Source organism: Mus caroli, unplaced genomic scaffold (genome assembly GCF_978045245.1).
Source record: "Mus caroli unplaced genomic scaffold, Mus_caroli_1 scaffold_8, whole genome shotgun sequence".
Lineage (NCBI taxonomy): Eukaryota > Metazoa > Chordata > Mammalia > Rodentia > Muridae > Mus > Mus caroli.
Window position 1 is genome coordinate 80590833 of NW_028227263.1, and position 21652 is coordinate 80612484.

General features: G+C 45.8%; 1 protein-coding gene across 1 annotated transcript in view; it reads left to right on the forward strand.

The window, feature by feature from the left end:
- The window catches only part of Lrrk1 (leucine rich repeat kinase 1), a 128977-nt gene that overhangs the window by 42080 nt on the left and 65245 nt on the right, over positions 1-21652 (forward strand). Inside the window, exons 3-6 of the mRNA XM_021167567.3 lie at positions 3597-3760; positions 13565-13736; positions 14428-14604; positions 16115-16263. Coding sequence (XP_021023226.1) covers positions 3597-3760; positions 13565-13736; positions 14428-14604; positions 16115-16263 — 662 coding nt within the window. The remainder of the gene's footprint in view (positions 1-3596; positions 3761-13564; positions 13737-14427; positions 14605-16114; positions 16264-21652) is intronic.

A 21652-nucleotide genomic window follows, 5' to 3' on the forward strand; every position in this document is an offset into this window, starting at 1 on the left:
GTCTGCTTATCCATCCTCCTATGGATGGACACCCGGGCTACTTGAAGCTCGGAGATATCGTGGCTACCACTTTTAAGAGCAGTTTTGGATAACTTCTGGGGACTCCTTCTGGGTAAAAGTCTAAGATCAGCACTAGTGGGTCACAGGTCAGTGTGTATTCCCTTGTGAAAGAAGCCACGGGACTGTCTGTAATTTAACTCTACATTTTACATTCTTGTCCATCCGGCCTGAGCATTCTGGCTGCGAATGGGCTCTGGTGGGAGTGTAGTGGGTGTTGTGTGGCTTTCGTGTCTCCCTGATGGGCAACGGTACTGAGTTCTTTGTCTCCCAGTGTTCAGATCTTTAAAATTGTGTTGTTTATCTTTTTGTTATTGCATTATAGGTCTTTTTAAAACATTCTTTATGGTCCTCTGTGTACCATTTCTTTTCAGATATGTTTTACAACATTGCGTGTATTCCAGACTAGAAGGCCCCTGTTTCTTTGAAGGAGGCCTTTTGATGAGCTTTTGTAATGTTAAACTCTAACATAGTCTAATTTAGCAACATTTCATTGCTTCCCCAGCTCTTTAGTCAAGTGTAATTTCGCAGTTTTCTTTTATGTTTTCTGGGGCCCTCTGGCCATCTTTTCTCCACCATAACAAAGAATGGGTACATGGTACTTGACAAAAAACTTTTGTGTAGGTCACAGTTCTGGAGGCTCAGAACCTGAGTGAGCCCACACCTGCTCGGCGGAGGTGGGGACCTTGTGTTCAATGCCAGGCAGCCCTGTATGTGCAGGGGCCGGCAGGTGATCACAGCTAGCCAGTGAGAGCTTCCTCAGCCTTCACCACCTAGACCCCCTCCAAGAGCCTTTGCCCCGTAAAGCACCTTCCAGTAGTGCTGTCTTGCCACCAATCCTTAAATCCCATCGGACCCGAGAGACACTCAGGCCCTGTCAAACCACAGCACCATTAAGAAACCTTGTTTTCTCTGAAGCCTTTAGACCTTAATAGTTTTAGCCTTCATGTTTTAGGTTCATGATCCATCTCAGGTTACCTTCTGTGTACTATAAGAGGCAAGCATCTCTTAGATTTAATTTTATTTTATGTATGTGAGTAGTGTGGCCTGCATGTATGTATGAAAAATGGGTGTGCAATGCCTTCAGGATCCCGTAGAGAGAGTCAGATCCCCTGGAACTGAAATTACAGGCAGATGTACACTGCAGTGTGGGCTCTGAGAACTGAAATCTAGCTCCTCTGAAAGAGCAGCCAATGCTCTTAACGGCTCTGCTCAGTCACCGCTCCAGACCCAGCAATGAGGACAACGGTTATGTTGGCACCATCTATTGAAAACTCTTTTTCCCCATTGTATTTTGGTATCTTTGTCGAAAGTTCATTAGATGGACAAATATGAGTTTTGGTGTATCTGCTATATGTATGTGTTCATTTCTGCATGGGTGTGCATGGGTGTGCTTGTGTGGGGGTATGTGTTTGTATGTGTGTGTGTCTGTGTTGTATGCATGTGTTTGCGTAGGTGTGATGTGTGCTTGTATGCCTCTGTGTGTGTGTGTGTGTGTGTGTGTGTGTGTGTGTTCACGTGTGGAGGCCTGCAGTGGATGCTGGGAATCTCCCTTGATTGCTTTTCCACATTATCCATTGCATCGGAGTCTCAGTCGAACCCAGAGCTTCTCACTGGTCTCGCTGGCTCTGGGGATCCGATCTCTGCCTTCCTAAGCCTGAAATTCCAGGCAGGCCGCCACACTCACCTTACGGGGATCCAAACTCTGATCCCCAAGCTTGCCCAGCAAGCACTTTGCCCACTGAGCCTCTCCCAGGCCTGTCCATGTTACTTGTTAAGGAAGGCCTCTCTCACGGGACTCAGATCTCATGAATTCAGCCAAGCTGGCTGCAGGGAGCTCTCTCCACATCCTCTAACCCTTGGGAGTGACAGACAGGGCCCACAGCTCCTGGGTTTTACTTGGATCTGAACTCGGGTTCTCATGCTTTTGAGGAGGAAATCTGAGCCATCTCCCCAGCCCCAGGTTTTGTTTATTCACTCAGTTATGTCCTATGGGGATATTTGTCTGTCCTAGTATCATATCGCCTGCTTATGGGAGCCTTACGGTAAGTTTGGAAATCAGGAAATATAGATCTTTTCCCAGATTGCTTTGACTATTCTAGGTTCTTCAAGGCTTCCATACAAATTTGAGAATCTGATATAACTTTATGAGGGGGAAAATGTCCAAATGGGATTATAGTTGAACTGAAACTGACTCTGTGCAGAAAGCCAGGGCAGTTGGCATCTTCACAGTATTTGGTCTCTAATCCATGAGCATCTGAGGTCTTTCTGGCTACACAGATCTCAATTTTCTTGGCAGGGCTTTTTCTAGAGTTCAGGTCTTACTCATCTTTTTGTGAATTTTATTTCTAAGCATGTGACTTTTGTGTTTTGTTGGGTAGCCGGTTTTCCCTCACTATAACAAAATACCCAATCTAACTAACTTTAAAGAGAAAAAGGTTATTTTGGTTCCTGACACATTCACTCCACTGCTTTGAATCTGTGAGCATCCTAAAGTATTCAACTCATGGATTGTGAGGGAGCAGAGAGGGAATGAGGAGCGACCAAGGGCCCTGGGTCCCCAAGGCTATGCCCCCAGTTATGTGATGATTTCCCAGTAGGCTCATATGCTAGTGGCTCTTCCAGCTGCCAGGATTGCCACTTTGCAGAGAGAGCCTTTAAGTCATGGGCTTCTGAGGAATAGCTAAGGTCCAAACTATAACCTTGCTATTGCAAAGAAATTACACTTCAAAAGCATTCTCCAGATGGTAGCTGCTCTTAATGTGGCTCACTTTTGTGATGTCTGTGTTTTAGGGCCACCCTGCTCAGTGTCTATTTAACAATATACCAAAAAAAAAAAAAAAAAAAAAAGCATTACATCATCCCTTTAGAGAGATGCAGGTGGTGGGCCACCAGCTCTGCCTCTTATCCCAGGGTCCCTCTTCCCCTGTGAATCTTAGCCATGAATCATAGAATTCTCACCACAGCTCCTGCCCTTTAACATAGTTCAGGACTTAGCTTCTCGTCGGCCACAGCCTTTCCTGTAACATCTGTAGAAAGAATGCTTTCACTTTTCCTTCCAGAGAAATATACACATGCTTCAGAGAGAGTTTTGGGAAGAACTTTAAAACATTTAGGGGACTTCCGAAGCCTGTTTGTCAGCATCTGGGCGTGCACTTACAGACCTCTAATATCAACCTTGTTCTGGAGCGGGACACTAATGGGGAACGGTGATGTCCTTCACCCGTATCTTTCCACCCAGTGCAGTGCTCAGCTGTGTCCAGCTGCTCCATAAGGACCCAGGCACCGAGTCCTCTGCATGTCTGGCCTCTCCTCCCAAGCAGCTGTGCTAAACTTCGCACTGTCCCAGTAAATGCCTTCCAGAATGACTGGGGGTCCCCAGAGATATAGGAGCCTGCTGACAAGAGCTTTTCAGGATTCTCTTCCTAACCCCCAGCCCTGTGGTGTCATGGGTAATACACACCTCCACTGTCACCTCCAGTGACTACCCAGAGGTCACCAGCCACAGTGATACCATGTGTACATGTCCTCCCACGCAGGTGCCGAAGACATGGGCAGCAAACTGTCTTTACCAGGTGGCAGCTCCACGGTGCAGTGCCCCAGCATGGAAGAAATCCACACCGCATACAAGCAGAGGAACCTCTCCCGAGCCCGAGACCTACTTAGAGGGGTTTGTGAAGAGAGCGAATCCTCACAGGAGAAGGTAGGGTGTGCCACTGCCCTAGAGTTGCTGTTCTCTGTGTGTGTGTGTGTGTGTGTGTGTCTGTGTCTGTGTCTGTGTGTGTGTGAGTGAGAGACAGACAGACAGACAGACACTGTGTATGCATACTTTATGTATTTTGCCTGCAAAGTAAGCACTTCCATGGGCATGTAGTACCGAAGGTAGCCAGAAGAGGGCGTGAGATCACCTAGAATTATGGACAGTTGTGAGCCTTGATGTGGGTGTTGAGAACCAACTAAACTCAGATCCTCCGCAATGGCCACCAGTGCTTTTAACCATTGAGCTGTCTCTCCAGCCCCTCCACCATATTTTTTGGTACAGGGTCACTCACTAAACCCAGAGCTTATCAGCTCAGCCACACTAGGCTGGTCAGCAAAACCCCAAGGATCTTCCTGGGTCCACACCTCTAGAACAACTGAGGTTATAGGCATGCACCAATGAATCTGGGTTTTGCATGGTTATTGGGTATCCGAACCCAGGTCTTCATGTTTACACAGCAAGCGCTTTATCCACTGAGCACCCCACCCCCGCTTTTACCCACTGAGCTATCCCTCTACTGGAAAGTAGGAATAAAGTCTACCCTTTAGCAATAAGGGGCAGGGAGGGTAAAGTCTCATGGATCCCAGGCTGTCTGCTAACTCACTATGCAGTCAAGGTTGACCCTAAACTTCTGATTCTCCTGCCTCCATCTCTGCGATAGGGGTTGCAGGCATGTCCCTCCCTGCCAGGCTTAAGATGCTGGGGATGAAGGAGGATGCCTGGACTGGCTGAACCACATCCCCAGCTTGTGGGTCATCTTCGCACTGCCAGAGTCTTCACGGGACTCCAGCATCTGTTTGGAAACACCTCGATTTGCACTTGGGCATGTGGAGAGTGGTCCTTTCCAGGGGTTTCTTCAGTGGCACGGCACTATCGCCTTCCGTGTTGGGCCTTGCAGGGTTGTGAATGCAGACTGTATCTACTGATTTCATACTTTCTTCCATTATATAACAACAGCATGTGCTCAGAGATTTTTTTAGAAAAATCTGTTAGTAAAGGGAAAAAAAAAAAAAAAAAAAAAACAAAGCTAAGCCTGTCCCTAGTGTGCCCAAACACTGCCTCTCCCTTGACTTGATACGTTTTCTTCTAGCCTGCTGCTCAGGTGGAGTGTTGCACTTCTGATAATATATGATGAATTATGTAGATACTATAAATACAGATCATTGTTTTGCATATACTTCCTGTTTGCTTCTATTATATGCAAGATTTTCTGCAGGACTGTAAATTCATTGCAGGCATTGCCATTGATGGCTGCATAATATTCCCTGTAATAGAGAGGACATAACTTAAATTCAATCCACTCCTCTTGATTGGAAATTTGGCTTATTTCAAATTTCTTACCAGTAATGTACAGAATTTTTTTGCCTATTTGTTTTCTTATTGTAAGGCTATTTTCTTAGCATGCGTGGGTGTCCCAAATGGAGAGTATAGGTACGTACGCTTTTGTTAGCACATTAGTATAAAACAGTGAGTCTCGTTTTGACACTTTCATACATGGTATTTAAAGTTTTATGACGTATGCCAAACCATTGGGTAAAAAGCAAACCCAAAATTACCCTCCTGCCAACAGCGCAAGGGGAATAAGAATGGAATGTTACCATGGAAACCCTTCATCAATACTTTGTTTGCATTACTTTGGTTAGCCTAGGCTTAATCTGTCTACATTTAATTGAATGTTAGAAATGATTCCATTTTTAAACCTCTAGCCAATTCTCAGAAAAGTCAGAGATTGGGAGACAATGTGCACCATGAAGAGGACATTTGATATTGCTCTGGTTATGAATTCTCGGGGCCACACCTATGTGTGCGAGATGGCCCAACTGTTGGGTCCACAAGGTGATGTAATCCCCAGTGTTCCCTGGCCGTAGGATGCTATGAAGAATTCCCAAAGTGTCAGATAACAGCTCAACACAATTTGAAAAGCTCTCCAATATAGTTTCAGTAAATAAGCCGGTAACTTCTATTAAGAAGGAGGAATGGATGCAGGCATGCAGAAGAAAGTCATGCAGGCAGGCAAAACACTAGTGCATATAAAAATTAAAAACAATTAGGCATGTTTTTTAAAACTAAAGAGAAGCTAGAACTGGTGTAACTGGTGTGCTTCTCAGCATTCCTCTCTCTGTGCAGCTGAGAACCCTGCACATTCCGTACACAGCAATGCTGCATACACTGCAATGGACATTTTCAAGTGAGAGAGAAAAGACCTGCTAGTGCGGTCAGAGCTGGGGGTTGGAGTGTTGCATCTCTGGGGGGGTCCCTCTCACCTTCGTTGCATCCCTGATAGAACAACAAGAAGCTGGCAACTCAGAAACAAATGGACATAGACAAAGAAGCTCTAAGGAAAGGCAGAGCACCAGGCAAGGGCAGCATGAAAAGACAGAGTCTATAGGCAACGCCCAGCCACACCATAGCAGTGCCTGCAGCCCTTCCCCACCACACTCCTGCCAAGGCCAGGTAGGGAGGCTCTAACCCAGCCAGGCTGTAAAAGTTGTCCCAGTCATCCAAGAAGTCTGCTGGGCGCTGGGACGCTAATCAGCACTCAGACACTAGGTGGTAATATGATAACCATCCCCCCAACACACACACACACACACACACACGCACACGCACACACACACACACACACGCACGCACTGCTTTCACTGGAGACCTAAGAAACATGAAAGACCTTCCTGCCCAGCAGGATCCAGGAGTCCATTCCCCTTGTCCCATCTAATTCTGAGTAGTTCCTGTTTTCCCAGGAGTGATTAATCCACACAACTGTTCACCCACCAGAGTTAGCAGAGTCCAAGCTCAGGACTTGACTAGGATCCCGTTCCTAAAATACATTTTCACTAATCACCAGATCCTAATAAACACAGTCTCCTCAGGAAACAGAAAAATATCACTCAGAGAGAACAGGGCAGCCACAGTGTCCGCAGCTGGATGAGTCAGATGTTTGGAAGCTCAGACAAGACTTCTAAAACAGACCAAACACTCCAGCGAGCAAAGCAAAAGTAAACAGCAGGAGTCGCCAAAGAAAGAGTGTCATGGAGGAGCAAAGGGGGATGAAATGGAAATTTTAGAATCTCTAAAATACAATAGCTGAAGGTTTCTTTTGTAGACAGACTCAAGTCTAGAATAGAGAAGACAGAAGAAAGAATCTATACCCTGATAGATTGAGAAGGAGGGAAGGGGAGAATGAGGGGGAAGGGAAAAAGGAAGAGATAGGGAGGAGGAGAGATGGGAGAAGGGGAGATAGAAAAGAAGGGGGAGAGATGGGAAGAAAGAGGGTGAGATATGGGGAGGGGAGAGGAGAGGAAGGAGAAGAGAAAGGAGAAAAGGGAGAGATGGGGAGGGAGAAAGGAAGAAAGGAAAGGGAGGGGAGAGTGAGAGGCGGAGAAGGGAAGGGGTAGAGAAGAAAGGGGAAGAGGAAGGGGGAGAGGGAGTGAGGAAGGAGCAAGAGATTGAAAGAGCCCCAGAGGAGGTGAGAATTTTAGCTGAACTCATGCTTTCAGTGTCTACAAAGAGTGGAAGAAAACACACTGAACCCTAATTTAGGAAACTGAAAACTCCCCCCAAGCAGAGAAGACAGAGCCAGCAGAGTGGAGAAGCAAGCGGGTCCCCAACAGGAGCGATGTCAGTGACCAGTGCTCCCCACATATCATACTCAAGCCACCGTGAAAACAAAAGAAACAAAACCAAAACTATTAAAAGCTCTGAAGCTCTGGGGGGAGGAGAGAGAGAGAGGGAGGGAGAGGAAGAGGGAGAAGGAGATATGTTTCCTTGGGGTAGGGGAGGACAATTTGAACGACATTGTCAGACACCAAGGATCCAGGGGAAGTGACACAAAACACTAAAGAAGGAGAGGGGTCAACTTAAAGCCCCATGGCCTGGAGAATACCCCTCAAGAAGGAAGAGAAAATGAATACGTTCTGGAATGATGGAGAACTAATGTCTGGAGGGAAGGTGTCCCTAACAGAGCAGCTATACCTAAATGACGAACCAAGGGCTGTTGGGAAATAGGAGCCTGGTGAGAACAAAGCACAAGCACACAGAATGGGTTGTTAGTTCATTCTTTGTCCCTCAAGTTGTATTTGACAGTTGAAGCAAATGGAACCATCACTTAGTACAGCTCTTAATATAGAAAGAGGGGATTTGGGGCTGGAGAGATGGCTTAGAGGTTAAGAGCACTGACTGCTCTCCTGGAGGTCCTGAGTTCAATTCCCAGCAACCACATGGTGGCTCACAACCATCCGTAATGTGATCTGACCTCCTCTTCTGGAGTGTCTGAAGACAGCTACAGTGTACTTACACATATAATAAATATTAAAAAAAAAAAAAAGAAAGAGGGGATTTTTAAAAACAAGGCAATTATCTAATAAAGGTAAAATTTCAATCCTATCTAAACTGATTTTAAAATTACTGAAAATAGTACTTTATCAGTCTATTTTAGTAGGCTACATATCTATAATGCAATACCTGAAGCAATCATTTACAAAACTGCATATAGCCGGATATGATGGTGCATGCCTTTAATCTCAGCACATGGGAGGAAGGCAGCAGATCTGCAAAGAGGTACACATAGAATTCCAGACTAACCGAGGATACGTGGTGAGTCACTGTCTACAAATGATTAAACATTAAAACTGTCATAGCGCTATATAAAAAACAGTATAACCAAATCAAAACAAATCAAGCTGCTCACAGGGGAAAAAATAAAAATGAAAGTAAACAAAAGCAAACAAAATCACATGGCAGACTTAAATTCAACATCTAAATAATTATATTAAATATAATTGATTTAAATCCATGAGCTTAGTTCCAGAGTTTTACAGGTAGGATTTTTTTTTAAAGAATAAGAAATGGATATTACCTGTGAGAAACTCACTTTAAATACAATGGTGTGTGTATTAAATACAGTGTGAGTATATGCATGTGTGAGAGTGTTTGTGTGTGTGTGTGTGTGAGTATATTTGTATGTGTGAGTGTGTGAGTATGCATGTGAGTGAGTATGTGTACATATGTGTATGCATGTGTTTGAGTGTTGTGAATGTGAGTGTGTGAGTGTACATATGTATGTGCATGTGTGTGAGTGTATTGTGTGTGAGTATGTATTATGTGTGAAGATGTGTAATTGTGTGTGAATGTGTATGTGTTCAGAAAGTAAGTAGATGGAAATATATTAGGCCACTAAGAATTAAGCAAAAGCAAGCAGGAGTAGCTATGTACCGATCAGATAAAGTGAACTACAGAGCAAAGAGAATTACCATGGCGGCGGGGGGGGGGGGGGGGGGCAGTTTACTAACTAATAGTAAGGAATCTAGATCTCTAAGATAGCAATCTTCAATCTTTATGCATAATTTGTGATAAGAAACTGCATTCATGCTCTCCTGAAATAAAAAAATTATTATAATTATAATCAATGTATTATTCAGTAGACCACCTGATGTTCAAACCAGGGAAGTAAGGTGAAGTGAGATAAACCACATGTAGATCTGGAGGGAAAATAAAACCATCCTCATTTGCAGATGGTACAGCCTGCACAATCAGTCACCCAGAAAAGAAAGGACCCAGAAAAAGAAGGGAAAATAGATCAGCTGCATATTGCCAAAGTTAGAAAGTTATTCTCTAATAAACACTCTGTTTGGAGGCCAGAAAGAAAACATGCAGATGCAGTCTTGGAGGAAGTATTGGCTAACTGCGTCCCTAACATCACATTCCCTCTGAAGGGTAGAACTTGGAGGAGTGGACATTAGAAAGCAAACATTCCAAGCTCAAGCAAGGAGCCCTACTCCACCCAATGGGACACACACACACACACACACACACTCACACTCACTCACATACACACACACACCTACCTACAGACATACTTACAAACACACACATTCACTCACAAACATACACACTCTCACACTCATACACACACACTCCTACATACTCACTCATACTTACAAGACATACTTACAAACACACCCATTCATTCACAAGCATACACTCTCACACACACACTTAGAGACATACTTACAAACACACACACTCACACACACACATATACTCACTGACATACACACACACATACTCACACTTACAGATATACTTACAAACACACACACACACAAAACAGGTTGGCTTTCTTGTAGACAAGTAGAGCATCATAGCAATGAAGGCACAGGGAAGGAAAGATGTTTACCTCAGGGCATCCAGGAAAAGAGGGCAAGGGAGGCAGAGTGGAGCAGTGACTGGATACATGTCAAGGACATGTCCTCGGTGACCTCTGTCCTCTGACTAAGTACCACCTCTCACAGTCTATCCCGCTAGGACCAATGTGTATCATCCACAGTATGACAGAAGTATAGATTAGTGCCTGGCAGGGTGGAGTGGCAGAATGCCTGAGCCTAGGAGGCAGCAGGAGGCCGATTTCTTGGCAAAGCAGTCATATGTGGCACAAGTCTGCCCTAGGTATGTACAGTGTCCTGACATCATATCACTCACTGGTTTTGAAACCATGGTTTTTACATTTCAAATGTTTTCCCCATCCAGGTCTCCCCTTCGGAAACCCTTTATCCTGTCCTCCTCCCCCTTCCTCTGTGAGGATGCTCCCCCACCCACCCACCCACTCCTGTCTTCCCGCCCTGGCATTCCCCTACACTGGGGCTTCGAACAATACTACCTCAGGCCCAAGGGCCGCTCCTGCCACTGATGTACAACAAGGCCATCCTCTGCCACATACATAGCTGGAGCCATGGGTCCCTACACGGGTACTCTTTGGTTGGCGGGACAGTCCCCGGGAGCTCTGGGGGGTCTGGCTGGTTGACACTGTTGCTTTTCCGATGGGGCTGCAAACCCCCTCAGCTCCTTCAGTCCCTTCTCCATCTCCTCCATCAGGGGCCTGGCTCTGTTCTATTTTTGTGACTTCTGTAATCTCTAATTATTTCACAGTAAAAAAAAAAATGTTTTTTTTTTAAATGAGAACAATATAAAGCTACTTTGTAATGTTTGCAAAGTAGTTAAAATGAATCAATTTATGATTTTTACAGTCAGGGTAGCAGGTGTTTGTATAGCATTCCTATGAGTGTGCATGGGTAAATATGCCTTAGAAGGCCGAGTGCAAGCTTTCCTTTATAGAGGGAGGTGAGGGCACAGGAGGGGGCTGGCCCTTTATTTTATACTGAATTAAATACTTCAGAGCCACCGGGTTGTCTCCAGCCAGAAAGGGACCTCCTGCCTTCCCTGTCTTCTGGGTCCCTCTTGGCTGTGGCCGGCTGTGACATCACCCATCACTCCTAACAATGGGGCTTTTAGGCCTGTGATGGACAGGAGTCTAGACAGCTCTTAGTCCTGGAAGTCAGCTAATGAATCACTTGTGGCTTTTCTCCATAATGCAAGCACTTTCCAGGAATGGCTGGGCTTTCCGGGCCCCACCCGGCCAGGGTGGTGGTGGGTTTTTGTTTTCCAGTTACATTTAAGCAAGTTTAACCCCACTCCGTTGTCAGACACACTGCCTCTAGTGGCGTCACACCATCTACAGGACTCATCTGTTCCTCCAAGGGTCTCGGCCTATCTGGCAGGTCTTGGGTGAAATGAAGAGAATGTGGATCGGCACCGCAGACCACAGTTCAGATCCGGGGTAGCTCTGTCGATTGTGTAGCTCCTAACTGAGGCTTCACAGGTTCAGATCCCTGGCATGGAAATAGAGTCCTTGCATGGCCATACTGAGGATACCGTATGAGTGTGCAAACGAAGTACTCTGTGCAGCAACACACGGACAGAGCTTGGAGAACATCCACTGCTCTCCTCAGAGCCTCACTCAGAGGTCCCTTCCTGCCCTTCGTGCTCTGACATGCTTCCTGGAGATGTCTGCTTTCTGATTATTCTGTTGGTTGTTTTGTGCGCGCGCGTGCAGGCACACACACACACACACACACGCACACACGCACACACGCACACACACTGTGAGCTTACCTATAATTTCAGGAAGGCCTGACTGACTCACTCCTCCCTGGTTTTCCACTTGCCTCCTTCCACATGCTCTCGCTGGAGATCGTGGGGAGCAGCCCTGTTATAGGAAGGACTGAGGTCTCAGCTGTGTATTCCCACACACGTGCTGATCCTTGGGTGGACACAGGTCTGTGAGTTGCTAGATTGCCTACCTGTCACCGACTTCTAAATGCCAGAGTATGTGGAATGAAGTTGGAACTCAGGCAGAGACCAGTGTCCGTCCCATCGTTGTATTCCTCAGAACCCTGCCAAGGCTTCTTTGTCCCTGGAGTCCAGTGTGTAGAACCCCATGATCAGTCACATGCATTTATCAATACCTGCAGGGCCACGCTTTAGGGTTTCCTATTGCTGGGATGAAATGCTATGACCGTAGAAACTCTTAGAAAGGAAAGCATTTAACTGGGGCTTTCTGACAGTTTCAGAACTTTAGTCCATTTTCATCTTGGTGGGGAACATGGTGGCATACAGGCAGACAGGCTGCTGGAGTAGTTGAGAGTTCAAATCCCTAGGCAGCAGGAAGAGAATGAGATGAGGCCACACCTACTCCAGCAAGGCCACACCTACTCCAGCAAGGCCACACCTACTCCAGCAAGGCCACACCTACTCCAGCAAGGCCACACCTTCTCCAGCAAGGCCACACCACCCAATGCTTGTCAGGCAGAGACACTTCCCAAGTGTTCACATTTATGAGCCTCATTCAAACCACCACAGGTGATCCTCCGGGAGCTTGGTAGGTCCCCCTCTCTAAGGTTCATGACTGTCATACGGCAGGTGAGCACACACACACACACACACACACACACACACGCACACACACTGTGAGCTTACCACTCCACCTCTCCCAGTGAACCTCTTCGCCTTCCCTATAAGCCTTTCATGTCTTACTTATTACCCACTGGGTTTAATCTCTTGCCTGAGCATGGCTGTGGGTTTTTGTGCTGTGTGGGCTCCTTACCAGTGGCTGTAACAAAGTAGAAAGACGGCCCCTCCCCTACCCATCATAAAATGTTGATGGACCTCATCTTACATAGGCGATATGCAGGGAACCAAAGCTTCTGTTGGCTCGTGAGGTCATGGTGATGTCACGTCCAGAAGTGTGTTACAGCACTCCTTCTTGTCCTCTGGCTCTTACAGTCTTCTGCATGTCTTCCATTGTATTGCCAGAGTCTTGAAGAAGGTGATAGAGATGTTCCATTTAGGGCTGAGCCCTCAGCAGTCATTTACCCTCAGCACTTTGAAAGTTGGATTTTTCTAAACCACACTAGAGAAGTGAACAGAAACAGGAAATGCCAATAAAGTTTTATTGAACCTGAATGGACATTCTCCAACTTGCAGTGGTCTGGCTTGACTTTGGACTTTGGAGGAATAGCACATATTCAGTCACGCTTGGGACTGCAATTGTGCAATCGTCTCTGTAATGCAGGGCAGCCACACCCACCACAGCTCTGGGTGCAGTGCTGCTAAGCTGTGGTATTCTGGGATAGATAGGCCCAGTGCATTACACACGCTGTTTTCAATCTATGGGTTTATACACCAGTGTGAGTTGGAAAATATGTCTATGTATATGAAAGTCATCACTTCCACATGTAACAATACAGAGCTCTTGGTGGGCTGTTTTCTGGTTTTGTTCTAAGTGTGTGAGGTTGAATGTGGCACAGCAGTACAGGCTGATGATGTCATCTGTGCTGCAGTCTGGTCAGAGACTCGGGGAAACATTTCACGTTACAGAGCTGGCCTCACTGAATCCTGTCCTGCTTTGGCCAGGGCCAGCTGCTGAGCATCTCAGCAGCCCACGGGGATCTGGAGACAGTTCGGTTCCTGCTCACTGAGAAGCGTGTGGAGCTGCCGACGGAGCCCACTGATGACAACCCAGCTGTGGTGGCAGCGCATTTTGGACACGCCGAAGTAGTACGTGAACTACTAGAGTCCTTACCAGGTAAAGTCTGTGGGTGTCAGCTCTGAGACCACTCTCCCTCTAGCTTTGCCTTTTGGAGTGTACAATTGGAACGTCACACATCCTAAGGTAATCTTTTCAGATGGGTTTCTCTCACCTAGCAATATGCATCGAAAGTTTCTCTGTGTCTTTTCATCACTCAGTAACTCATTTTTTTATGGCTAACTAATACTCCATTGAATGGACATACCATGGTATGCTGGTCATTTGCTTCTGGTGAGTTCAAGGTGTTCTAGCCTCTTATAACTTCCTTGTAGTACTGGCTCAGCAATAGGAGACAAGGGTCAAGAGCTTCACTGTGACTCTAGGTTGAGACACTCTGGGAATGAAATTTAGGTGTTGGGCCTTTGATGTCAAGGCTATGTGCTGAAGAAGAAGAAGAAGAAGCCACACATGGCTTAATATTCTATAATTGATACCTTGAATTTTTTTTATAATTTTAAAACCAAAGGCCCTTTTGTTTCTGTACTGGGTCACATCATGTAGTGGCTCTGTGCAGGTGTGTCTGTGTGCACTGAGATGACGCCAGAGAACACGAGTTACTTGGCAGAAGCAGAGCTTTCATTCAGACCTAGAACAGCTGCACTTTATTCATGGCCGACGGGAAGATGAGCGTGAGGAGCAACCAGCAGGATTCAGAGGCACCTTCCCTCTGTCCTCTTACCCGCTCCAGGTCCCTGTACCCCTCAGCGGCTACTGAACTGGATGCTGGCCCTGGCTTGCCAGCAAGGCCACCTGGAGGTTGTGAAGCTGCTGGTCCTGCATGGGGCTGACCCAGAGAACTACGCCGTCAGGAAGAATGAGTTCCCCGTCATTGTGCGGTTGCCCCTCTATGCGGCCATCAAGGCAGGTGGGTCCCACACAGTCAGCCTTGCCCTGCAAAGGGTCCCACTTTCCAGTGTGGGACTCTGGCTTCACCCTTTCCTCTAATTCTCCAGTGGCCTGCAAAAGAACCTTCTGCAACTTCTTCCTTTCTCCTGTGTGTGTGTGTGGGGGGGGGGGGCGGTGCAGATGTGTGCAGGTGTTTGTTCACACTTATGTGTGGAGAGCCAGAAGTCAACCTCAGCTGCTGTTCCTTAGGACAGAGTGATGACATATCTTGATTTTGCCTGGAGAGTCCCTATTTGAATCAGTTGGCTGGCGGTCCACACCCACGGATCCCCCCCTTCCTTTCCCTGTTTCTGAGATTACAATCATATTCCATCATGCTCAGTATCTTTCTAAAAATAACTTATTTTTTGTATTCCACAGTTATTTTTATCTTGTAAAGATCTATTTTTAATTTCTAGAGATATTGTTCAATGTTTAAGAGCATTTGCTGCTCTTTTTTGTTAATTGGATATTTTCTTTATTTACATTTCAAATGTTATCCCCTTTCCTGGTTTCCCCTCTGAAAACCCCTTATTCCCCTCTCCCCTCCCCCTGCTCACCAACCCACCCACTTCTGCTTCCTGGCCCTGGCATTCCCCTACACTGGGGCATAGAGCCTTCACAGGACCAAGGGTCTCTCTTCCCATTGATGACCGACTAGGCCATCCTCTGCTACATATGCAACTGGAGCCATGCATCCCTCTATGTGTATACTCTTTGGTTGGTGGTTTAGTTCCAGGGAGCTTTGGGGTACTGGTTAGTTCATATTGTTGTTCCTCCTATGGGGCTGCAAACCCCTTCAGCTCCTTGGGTCCTTTCTCTAGCTCCTTCACTGGGGACCCTGTGCTCGGTCCAATGGTTGGCTGAGAGCATCCACCTCTGTATTTATCAAGCACTGGCAGAGCCTCTCAGGAGACAGCTATATGCTTGCTGACAGAAGCCTGATATAAAATAACTTGTTTTTATTTTATGAGCTTTGGTTGCTGTTTTTCCGACATGTCTGTCTGTGTGAGGGTGTTGGATCCCCTAGAACTGGAGTTACAGATAGTTGTAAGTTGCCATGTGGGTGCTGGGAATTGAACCCAGGTCCCGTGAAAGAGCAGCCAGTGCTCCTAACCACTGGATCCATCTCTCCAGCCCCTTGGTATCTTTTTTATGTGAGTTCTGAGGCTGGAACATGGCTACACAACTCAGCAGGCACCTCACTGATGTGGCCATATCCCTGGCCCTATCCTTAGTGTCTTTATCAAAATAGCTGCTCCTCCTGACTGCCCCCCCTCAACTGGGTGGCAGGGACCCACTATGACAAGTGGGACCTCATGTGCAGCACTCAAAGATCAAAGTTCCATAAACCCTCTCTGCCAGGAATTGGGTACATCAGGGAAGTAACCTAGGGCCTGCTCTCTAAGCATGAACACCGCCCACCCCCGAGTGGAAGTGGCCACTGGGACATCTGGATGCCCTGAGCTCTCTGTGGTTTGTCCCATCAGGGAATGAAGACATTGCCATATTCCTGCTTCAGCACGGAGCCTATTTCTGCTCCTACATCCTACTGGATAGTCCTGAGCCAAGCAAACATCTGCTCAGGAAGTATTTCATCGAAGCCAGTGCCCTGCCCAGCAGCTATCCCGGGAAAATCGTGAGTGGGGGAAGGGTCTGAAACACATCTTTGGATGGGGCTTTCTCCAGGCTTTGACACACTTACAAAACCAGTTAAGTAGGTCATATATGTGTTTTAAATTTTCTCTTAAACTGAGTAACACTTTACGCTATGCAGGTAGGGTAAAAACTTTGGAGCAGGGGGTGGGCGGGGATGGGGGGGTGGGAGGGCTTGGTGTAATGAAATGTATGAGCCTGCTCTTCTTGAGGTAAGTAGTCTACCAAGCTAGGAAGCATTCCTTCACACATTTCCACAAGGAAAGCTGTAAGAGCACTATGAACGAAGACAGGGAGCTGGACATGATGATGCAGGCCTGTGTTCCCAGCAACTGGGGTGTAGAGGAGTGGCCGATCAGGGGTGCAGTGTCATCCTTAACTCACAGAGAGCCCAGAGCCAGCCTGAGATGCATGGAGCCCCATCTAAAAACAAGAAGACAAACAAAAAAATTATACTATTTACATTGGCTTTGTAAAATACCTGCCAACGTTGCCAAAACTTGCTTTTCCAAATATGCCCTTTCGGGCAAGGTCGTCTCAGCTCTTCTCTTATGGATATGCACTTGGTTTTGAAGGGATCCTGGGATTTGCCTCTTGTTGTGTAGCTTTATTTACTAGAATGTGGCTGCTTCTCTTAATCTGCAGTCTGAGGTCCTGAAGCAGGCTGCTCTGGAGTCACTGCAGCAGCAGCAGCAGCAGCAGCTCTGAGCCTCTGTGGCCCACACCTGGCCCAGCGCTAGTCATCGCACCCAGAACCCTTCTCATTTTCTCCAGCCTGTCTGGGGAGCACGGCTATCAAGTGTTTTCATTTCCATGTTTTATTAATAGGACTATTAAATTTTCTCACATGTTCATAAAGTATTTACATCCCTGCAATACGAGCCACCTGCTGACATTTGTTGGCTGTTTCTCTGAAGCGTTAGCTTTTCATTTTCACGTTGGAAATCTCTTGCATGTTAGAGGTGTGGAGCCTTTGTGGGTCCTGTGTATCTTCAGTCTCTCCCCCAACCGATCATTTTCTCTTTGCCTGTTCTTGTGCTGACACGGATATGAGAACAGGTTGTCACAGAAGTTCATCTCCTTTATTGGTTCTATGGGGTCTGGGGTGTATAAAGGGGGAATTTCCAGTCAGGTTTTATATAAATACTCTGATGGTGACTCTCACAGGATTTTTGTCCATTTAGCTTTTACACTTTAAGCTTTCTCTTTTCTGCTGCACATGTCTGTGTGTTATGTGAGGGGAGGGGCTGGCTTTCATAGTTCTCAGTGGATAAACCAGTTACTCCAGCATAATTTCCACGAGAAACTAGTTGAGCGTGGTGGTGAGCTTGGTCTACAATCCCCACTTGGATGAGAACATCTTCATCTTGGGTCTGTTTGAGTTACATAGCAAGACTCTGGCTCAAATATAAACTAAACTAATAAAAATGGCACTCCTCTCTCCTCTGGGCTGAAAGTCACCATTGGTATTTTCATATAGATATTGGTATGTGTTTGGGGTTTCTGAGTACTGAGTAGTATGCAAGGACCAACACTGACAAAGCCTTGCTGTTTGATGACAGGTGCCTTGGGTAATCCTTACAACCCAGGAACACAGTCTTCCTGATCCTTTGCCTTTTCCAAAGTCACACATATTCTACTCTATGGGCTCCTCAGAGACACCCCATTTTGTCGTATCATATAAACACTTTAGTCCTGTTCACATGTCCATCCTACCAGAAGAGCCTGTCTCCTCCTTGGGTGGACACCCTGACCTTTCCCCTTTGCAGAAGTCTTGGATTGGTTTCCTGAGTTTCACTTGCAGGTCTCAGGTCGTCCCATGTTTGTGTCTTTGTGTATATTTTCGAGGTTTCTCCCAAAGGTCTTGGATGGCTCTTGTTGATTTGTGATCTTTTTACTGCTTTGGCACTGTTGGAATGGACTGTACACTTGGTTCCCATCTCCTTTTCTAGCCCAAAGACCCTGGATGGGGAAAATGGTTTCCTTTTCTGTCTTTGGACTGTCCCCTCACCAGCTTCCCTTATTAATTCCCAGTTCCTTCAGACTGAGTAGTTCATCAGCAGGTTCACAAGAAGTGTGTGTCTGTGTAACCTATTTAGTCTGTGTCTGCACACCACTAGGATTGTTGAGAGTTGGGCAATCGTAATGCAGGCAGGCACCTCCCAGGGGTCCCTGGCTTTCAGGCTTCGGTGCCGGTGGCTTATAAGCCCTGGCTTTGGATTTGGACAGTAGACCCTTGTTGTATTTAGGTAGATTTTTTGCTTAGTGTTACATTAAAAGTGTTGCTGAATTAGGTCAAATCACATGTGAAGCTATAGCTTTTCTATATTAACTCATTGATGACATAAATGATGATGGTAATTGCTGAGCCAACCTTGAATTCTTGCAGTGAATAATAATTGGTTTGTTTCTACGGCTGGATTGGAACTACAGACATTCTTTTTACACCTATATTTGTAGACGAGTTGTTCTATAATTTTCAGTTCCTGTTGTTCTGTTGAGGTTTGCTATGTAACCATTCTTGCTTCTCACAACAATTTTAGAATGTTTTCAGTGTTTCTTTGTAGATGTTTTTATAAGAACCATTGTCAATGCTTGGATAAAACAAGTCTTTATTTTATTTTTGCTTCTTTTGAATCATCCATCAGCCCCCTTATATTCAGTTTAGAAGGTTAAATTTTGGTGGCTTAACATGCATTCCCTTTCAATTTGGGGTATTGCATTAGGTGTTCATTTACGCTTTTTCAAGCATTCTCCTTTTGTATCTGTCTCTGTCTCTGTCTCCTCTGTCTCTGTCTCTGTCTCTGTCTCCTCTGTCTCTGTCTCTGTCTCTGTCTCTGTCTCTGTCTCTGTCTCTGTCTCTGTCTCTGTCTCTGTCTCTGTCTCCTCTGTCTCTGTAGTTCTCTCCCTTTATGATGTTAAGCAGATTGGCTTTTTCTCCTTCAAACTTCCACAGAACACCTAGTGATTGTGTCTTAAGAGTTCCAACAGGGAACTAAATTTCATTCAACCCTAACTCCCACCCCCAACCCCCTGCTTCACATGTCCCTCTTTTGAGTACTCTGTAGTTGATAATGAGATTTGTTTGGGGCTCCAGGATCTGTCACTCCTGCTTCTCATAGCACCTTCTCCATCTCCAAGAGGAGAAAAGCCAATAACGTACTTGTCTCATACAGACGCTTGGCACTTAAATGTGGTTGTAACTTTCTAGTAGCAAGACTGAGCCCAACCAGCTAGGTGTGGTGCAATCATCCTTCTGTATCCTTGAGAGTAAGTTTCAGGACCATGGAAGATGATACCAAAATCCGCAGATGCCCAAGTCCCTCATATGAAATGTCCTGGTATTCCTATATCATCCACACACCCCCTCCTGTATAGTTAAAGCACATCCATATGGCTTAGAAAAACCTCACACAATGCAAAGGGGGTGTGGCTGGTCCTTACAATGTAGCACTTGGGGAGAGATGACAAGAAGGAAGGTTTGTACATGTTCACTACACATTCAAGGTTTTTGATTTTTTTGTTTATTTTTTAATTAATTTTGATATGGAATTAGGTTAATCCACACGCAGAGTCCCTGGGTAGAAGGGCTGCCTGTAATTCTTTTTCAAATGTCTTGGGTTGAATATTTATTTATTTATCTTGCCGATCAATTACTCAACCCCTATTTGTCTGAAGTGTGGATATAGAGACATGTCTTTCTGCACCAACACATATATGCATGTGATTGTAGGTACATACGTGTCTAGGTATATATGCACCCTCCCACTGCTACTGAGTTTTAAATCTCATTTGTGTGTTCTACAAGGTTGTCTCCCATATGTGGCTTGATATAAAATAACCATGTGCTGGCTAGTTTTATGTCAACTTGATACAAGCTAGATTCAGATGAGAGGAGGGAGCCTCAGTTGAGAAGATGCCTCCATAAGATGGGGCTGAATGCAGACAAGCCTGAGGAGCATTTTTCTTTTCCTTTCTTTCTTTCTTTCTTTCTTTCTTTCTTTCTTTCTTTCTTTCTTTCTTTCTTTCTTTCTTCCTTCCTTTCTTTCTTTCTTGTTGTTGTTGTTGTTGTTGTTGTTGTTTTTTCGAGACATGGTTCCTCTGTATAGCCCTGGCTGTCCTGGAACTCACTTTGTAGACCAGGCTGGCCTCGAACTCAGAAATCTGCCTGTCTCTGGAGCATTTTCTTTATTAGTGATTAAGATGAGAGAGCCCAGTCCTCTGTGGGTGGCGTCATCCCTGGGCTAGTGGTCCTGGGTTCTATAGTAAAGCAGGCTGAGGAAGCCATGATGAGCAAGCCAGTAATCAGATTTCCACCCCCCCCCTCCATGTTTTCTGCATCAGCTCCTGCCTCCAGGTTTCTGCTGTATTTGAGTTCCTGCCCTGACTTTGATGTAGAAGTGTAAGCCAAATGAACTCATTCTTACCCCAACTTGCTTTGGTCATGATGGTCTATCACAGCAATAGTAATAGGCCAGAAATTGGTACCAGGAGTGGGGTATTGCTGTGATAGACCTTCTATGTTGTTTTAGGGATGATTGAAGAAGGACTTTGGAACCTTGGGAAGAAAATCTATTGCATGTCAAAGCTTGGTGAGCTGTTCTGTTGGAGTTTAGAAGATAAAAATGTTGACAGAAAAATTCAGAGGATGGAGGCCTGGCTTGTGAAGTTTCAAAGAAAACTTTTGACAGTCACTTAAAGACTCTTTGGAACCATTGCATGTTTTGAGTTAAGAATCTGTGATTCTAATCAGCTGTGATGGAGGAATCATCCATGATAAACAAAAGACCAGCATTACTGAAGTAAAGCTTTGCTTTACTAGGACAATTGATGCTGGTTAGCTAGGGCTGAGAAATTAGTGGTAATTAAGAAGAGAGCAGCCTCATTGAGGTGAAATATTGGCAGTGTTTTCTCAGAGGCAGCACACAGAAGCTGTGTTTCAAAGATAACCAAGCTAGTATTGTGTGCTGGCAACTGTAGTTGGTCACTTGTAAGAGTCACCCAGGTGGTACTGGTTTTGAAGGCATGAAGGGATCATGGGGAGAAGCTGAGGCTTGTCATTGTGTGGCAGAGCTGGAGCCCTTGAAGAGAGCCCAGATGAGGCTATTGATGAAAGTGCAGCCCAGTTGCAGCAAGAGATCCCAACATTTCAGGGATGCCAGTACCATAGGACAGCTGCCAAGAACAGCAGCAGTGGTGGAGTGGAGTCAGCCTGAGCTTAGGAGACAGTCTGTGTGTGCTGCGCAGGTTAGAGCCAGAGAAGTCACCCAGGCCCTCTGGAGGAGTCACGAAGACTCTGAGTGCATTCCAGACATTGGACACTGAGTTATTTACACAGCTGGAGTTTGGGTTTGCTTTGTTCAGAATGTGAT